At 39.5% G+C, this 6,000-nt stretch overlaps 1 protein-coding gene across 4 annotated transcripts in view; it reads left to right on the forward strand.

The window, feature by feature from the left end:
• Window positions 1-5,779, forward strand: part of JAK2 (Janus kinase 2) — a 140,735-nt gene extending 134,956 nt beyond the window's left edge. For all 4 annotated transcript variants that reach the window (XM_053293956.1, XM_053293959.1, XM_053293957.1 and 1 more), the window contains one exon: window positions 1,333-5,779. In XM_053293956.1, coding sequence (XP_053149931.1) covers window positions 1,333-1,440 — 108 coding nt within the window. In that variant the 3' untranslated portion in view covers window positions 1,441-5,779. The remainder of the gene's footprint in view (window positions 1-1,332) is intronic.
• The last annotated feature ends 221 nt before the right edge of the window (window positions 5,780-6,000 follow it).

The following is a 6,000-nucleotide window of genomic DNA, read 5'->3' on the forward strand; positions in this document are numbered from 1 at the left end:
CCGCGCCTCATGCCCCAGCCACGCCAGACACAGGGGGCAAAGTTTTGCTTGCAAACGGGGCCACCACCACCCGTTTCCAAGCAAAGCCCCGCCCCCTGCATCTGACGTAAGATGCAGAGGGGTGAGAATATTAAAGAACTGTATTTTAAAAATTATGAGCATATAAAATGTGAAATATATAAAATGCAAAAAGCAGTGACTAAAACAGAGCATATAAAATATGACATCTTAAGAAAGGACATCTAGAAAAGATAAAATAGCAGTTTAAAGCTATGCAGAGCTGATGTAAGAGTAAAGACTGGCAGTCAAGGTCCAGTGGCTCCTACATGCTGCCACGCAAAACTTTATATGTGAAGGCCGGATCTTCATTCAAATGCACTAACTGGGTGTAGACAAGGCTTGGGCGACCAGGATACTTGCAAAGTAGCGGAAGTATAAGCTTGGTCCGACTGTCTCTGTAAAAGGGGCAAAAGAGGAGTGCATGTTCTGTGGATTCGACCTCCCCAGTGTCACTGGGACAAAGTCTCTCACCAATTGGGATCTTTCTGTATTTGCCTTCCAGTACAGCGGAGGGAAGGGCATGACAACGGGTGAGGGTAAAAGCCTTTCTGTGGCTTGTGGTTTCCAGCTGTGACAGGTATGCAGCTGGGGAGGCAGGGTATCTTTGTCTTTCGAAGGACAGGAAGGTTGGAAGCCCTCCAAAAGTGTTCACCCACCCTCCTTCCTCCCCCGGCCAATGGGGGCACAGTTGCCAATGCCAACACTTGATTTGAATGACAACAAGCTAACCAAGAAACAAGAAGATCTCAAGCCAATCGGAAGCCAGTGCCAGAAAACCAACCGGCTAGGGTGAAAAGCCTGTCAAAATGGCCACTCGATTCACGCAAATCAATTCATGCAAATCAATTCAACCTTGAATCATCCCTTCATTTAAGGGGTGAACTGATTCACGGTCGAATCTGCGAATCACCCCCAATTCAGCGCAACTTAACCTTACTGTACAGTGGTCTGTACAAATGCACATGTTTATGTGAATGACTGTACATGTGTTCACTTTAAAAGTGAATTTCTGTACAGATAGGAAATGTACTATTGTAAGTTCATTGAATGTAACATATGAAGAGCTGTATGTGCATGCAGATCTGTACACAGATTGTATGTGCATTGTACATAATATGTAAATAGGATTAATGTGTTGAAGAAATATGGTGTAGTGTATAGCTAATGCTATAGCCTCTGGCAGTGTCATCTATTTTTATAAGAATTCCTTCTGACTTAGTCTGACAAGACTATTTCTAATTCTTTCATGTTGATCTTTTCTCTCTTGCCAAGGTTTATGCCATCATGACAGACTGCTGGAACAATAATGCAAGCCTGCGACCCTCATTTAGGGATCTTGCTGTGCGAGTGGACCGCATAAGGGAGAGCATGGGTGGATGAAAGTGATAAAATTCACCAAAAGGGACATGTTGGCATTCAGAACAGATTATGTTCTTCAGATGGTTTCAGATGAAAGGCCTATCCATTATATTATTTGTCTGCGAACACAGACTGTAGGGAAACCATTCCATCAGAACTTGCACATGATGATGATGAACTCTGCATAGTTTTTTCATCGAATACTACAAGGACACTCCAATGAAAAGCGCTTTGATAGTAAAAGGAGTTGCTTTTAAAGAGCAAAATATGTGTTCAGTCTGCATCACTGTGGATTGCAATAGAGGACAATTACAAAAAACAATGTCAAGCCGAGAAGTTTTTAGAAAGATGAGAATACTGGATGGAGAGCTGGTCTACATGCTATTTTTTCCTTGGGTCATTGCTGAGTTGAAGGTCCTTAAGGAGCAGCTGACCTGAAATTTATATATAATGGAAAAACACTGAAATTCTGTGTTGGCTAGAAGGTTCCAAGTTGTACCACTCTGAAGACGGGCAAATGTTTGCACTTAGGCTTAAGAATGGAGATAGTCACCCAGGACCAGCATGTCCACCATGCATGGATTCTTGCTCATGTTCTCCCTCATTTACCCCTCCCCCAATGAACTCTTATCTATTCTGTTCGCCAAAAAGGGTGATAGCTACCAGATAAGGCTAAGATTCATCTAGTTCAGATATTGTGATGTGTTTCATAAATGTGCATTTCTCAACTGTGTGTCATTATGCAATTATCTCAGAAATTTTAAAGAATTGTTTGAAAATACGGTCTTAAGTATGTGGCAGAAAAACAAAACTCCTACAGATCAAGAGGGGAAAGTAACACCAACTGAGCCTGTGGATTACCTTTGTCATGAAACAACCCACTTCTGTGCCAGCACAGGAATTGCTTAAAATGTGGTGACCATACCGAATAGAGGATCAAGATGCAAAAGTGGTACATACCCTGCAAAGCAACACAGAGCAAGTGTGAACTGCAGTTAACTATTGTCTAAGGAAGCCCCCAGAACACATTTTTAGCCTTTTTCCCCAATGAAGAGAGTGGTCTGGTGTCGTTTTCCATGTGTTGCACAAGGGCTTGTGTTTTTATGAATGGAGTTCTGTAGCTTTTACATTGTCAAGGCATAATGGCTTCACTGTAGACCAAGTCAAATGTTTGGGTATTTTTTTTATAGTTTTATTGAGCAACTTTCTATGTGCCTGTCTGAGCCAGACACTGGCCAGCAATTGAAGCAGAGATGCATGTTAAGGCAGTGTAATGTACTGTAAATATCTTGAAGGAAAGGGAACAAATAAGAATATATTTTTAAAACCACCTGCTGAAAATTGCTTTTTACATGAACAATTATATAGCAGTCTGTTTTCCTTTATGTGTTGTACAGATGTTTAAGCTCTATCCATGTCTCCTAAAGGTATAAGCATTTGAAATTATTTCACAGATGGCATCTTAATACGTTCCAAACGCTCAACTTTGTTAGCCTTGCCAACCCTATTGGATGCTGCAGTTTTCCTTTCTGCCCTGTTAGCTTTTAAAGAGTGATCTGTTTAACTAGACATAAAGAGCATGCTTCTGATGTTGTGAAGAACAAAAGTGACCCATATGCTCCCACAGTATTCACAGCTTTTAGTTAGATAATTTGACTGCTTGCAATTTCAATCATGTGATTTTGCTTGCTTGCTTGCTTTTACACAGGCTGGCTTGTGAATAAAATGAAAGCTACAGCAACTCCTCACATACTGGACTCTGAAGTACAAATTTATTTTTGTTAACCGAAGAAAGTGGAGAGTAGTAACAGAAGCAGCACTTGGCACACTCATCACTTAATGATCTGGCTGGCTGTTCTTAGCCTAGCTATGTTGTACTTTAGTGGAATGCACTGGATACTTAGCCTTTTTCCAGTATTTGCCCACCAAGCCGCCTAGAGTTTTCTTAGACCAATTTTTTTTTGTTTTAAAATGTAGTGTTTACTTCCTACAATCAAATTTGATAAAAAGAGGACTGTTGCTTTTTGCTAGGGAAATTGGATAGAAATTAGCAAAAATAGTGTGAATTGTACTTCAGTGTTTGGAAGAGTGTGGCCTTCGTGGAGGTGTGCCATAAACCCTTAGTGAGTCTACCTACCTATCTACCTCAAAGAATGATGCAGTGATGTGATTTTTGTATAGGATGAAAATGTACCTCAATATGTAGCAGATGTTTACCCAGTGATAGCCAGTCTAAGAATGTTTTGTGCCATTGTTGGCTCTGATATATGATCTAGGGGCTTTGAAACTTTACTTCCACTTGAGTAGGAGCATCCTTGTTCTCTCTTGCAAACAGGAGAGTACTTCATATGCACTGGGGAATCCATGTGCTTTCAAAGCAGTTCTGATTGTAGGAGGAAACAGGAAGCCCCTACTTGGGAAGGATCACACTATCTTGCACATGTTTCTCAGGAAAACCTTTCTTTTGTTCTAAGTATAGGGAGTTATGCCAAACAACTGAGAATGGGGGGCAGATCTGGGTTTGAAATTGTGTGTTTTTTAGCCATTTTGATCAGATGTTGCACATTTGTACATTGCTTTGAAGCTGGTTTTACAACCTGTTGTACAGGGGATGTCTTAGCTTTTGTAGGGTCATAAATTCTGTTAACCTAAATTATAGTAGCATAAGGTTTAAAGCAACATTAGGTATCAGGATAAACAAATACAGCAGTTTGACAATAATGGAGATGCATCTTCTGTCAGATTAAGGATTTCATGTTCAGTGTTTTAAAAACAAACAAAAGAACCTCAGGGAATGTTGTGTAATGCAATGAGATCATCTTCCATATTGCTCTCCCCACCCCTCGGGTGAATAAAAATGTGTCTGTTAGTTTGATAGTATGAGAAACATATTTTAATTTCCTAAACATAGTACCACACAAGAGGATAGGCTTCGGAATGTCTACATTTTATGTAGTTTAGGGAAGTGTTTTGTTTTTTTTTACTTATTCCATCACAAATTACCCAAAGTTGAGCTTTGTTGCAGTTGGGTGGTGGTGTTTTTTGTCATGTTGGACAGGGCCTAACAGGTTCACAGTTCTGGATGGCAATCTGGGCTTTATGTTTTGTAAAGGATACATTTAAAAGGGATTTCAGGAGAAGAACAATGGCACTTTGGACTTGAGGAATCCATAGCATGAGTGAAAGGTACTTCAGCTTATGCAAAGATGAGGGCTATGGTGTTGCCAGTTTCTCCCTCCCACACCCCCAAGGTTCTTCAGTCCTGAGGATCAACTCTTCAGGAGCTGTTTCAGGAAGGAAAAGGTAGAAATGGGAGCCTTGTCCCAAAGCTATGTTAAGAGTTTAGGCATATAATGAAAAGATACTAACATGGTCTCTTTTTAACTCATGATTGATCCATCAGTCTTTATCACGGTCGCAAACCAGCATAAAATTCATGGAGGAATTAACGACTTGGCTCCATTTTTTTGTGTCAAAAATGCTTCTAAATGGGCATAGAGATTATCTGGTTTCCTTCATTCTGCATTGGGTACAGCTCTTCTTAATCCTCAAGAGAAGTTTCTGTCGGAACACAAGTTACTCCTGTGAGTAGGGGTCCTCAAGAGCCTGTTGTGCTTGCAGAAGCTCTTGTACATCCCTTTGGTTCTTGCCTCGACTGTGATTTAAGGCTTCTTGGTTGGAATGTTCAGTGTTAGCTGCCCACATGATACAAAAGTAGTGACAATGCCAATTGTAGTACTCTTTTGAAGTGAGTCAATGCACTTTGGAAATACACTGTATTAGTGATAGTAAATCTGTATGCATTGCTTAACATTACGTTATGCAATCTGTGTATTTACAAAAGCAGTTAACCATTCTTTTCCTGTCCCACAGTTTCCATTCACTTTATAACAATGTTTTGTTTATCATGATACCAAAAACTGCTTTGACTTGCTGTGGGGAAAGTGCTTATACATGCAGGACTGCTGCTATGGGGTACAGTGAAAAAATTTATCACAACTACTGCTTTTTAGGATTTTTAAAAAATTTAAACTATCTTTTTTATATATTGTAAGCAACTTCTGAGACATTTTTTTAAAAAATTACCAACTACAAGTACTGGTCTGTGGTCCATTAAATATCAATATACTACATTTCAAAATTATTTGCTTTGTGTATGTTCCAGAGAGTTGCAATAGTTTAGAAATAAGCAGATTTACATAAAGCTGTGGCCTAAACAAAAACAAAAAATGGAAAGTAGCAGACGATTTTGAATTTGTCCTAATCACACTTTATTAAAGAAACACTTCTACAGTTCTTGGACACTCACTGCTGTATATTGCTGTACCAACACATCTCATTAAATACGTTCAAAAATCAATTGGTTTCTCATTTTTGTACATGGGTGTTTATTTAACTTGGCCATCCTGTGACAGAATAAAATGTTTGAACAAGTTTTCTGTTGACAAAGAACAGGAAATTCACTTATGTATGTGCTGATAGGGTAAATTGGGAAGCACAAAGTCCACCTTGGGGAAAATGGTTGAGAACTTCTTGAATTCTCCTAATCTTTCCTGTTCCACCAACAAAGAATTGAAGAAG

This window comes from Hemicordylus capensis, chromosome 2, assembly GCF_027244095.1.
Source record: "Hemicordylus capensis ecotype Gifberg chromosome 2, rHemCap1.1.pri, whole genome shotgun sequence".
NCBI classification, from domain to species: domain Eukaryota; kingdom Metazoa; phylum Chordata; class Lepidosauria; order Squamata; family Cordylidae; genus Hemicordylus; species Hemicordylus capensis.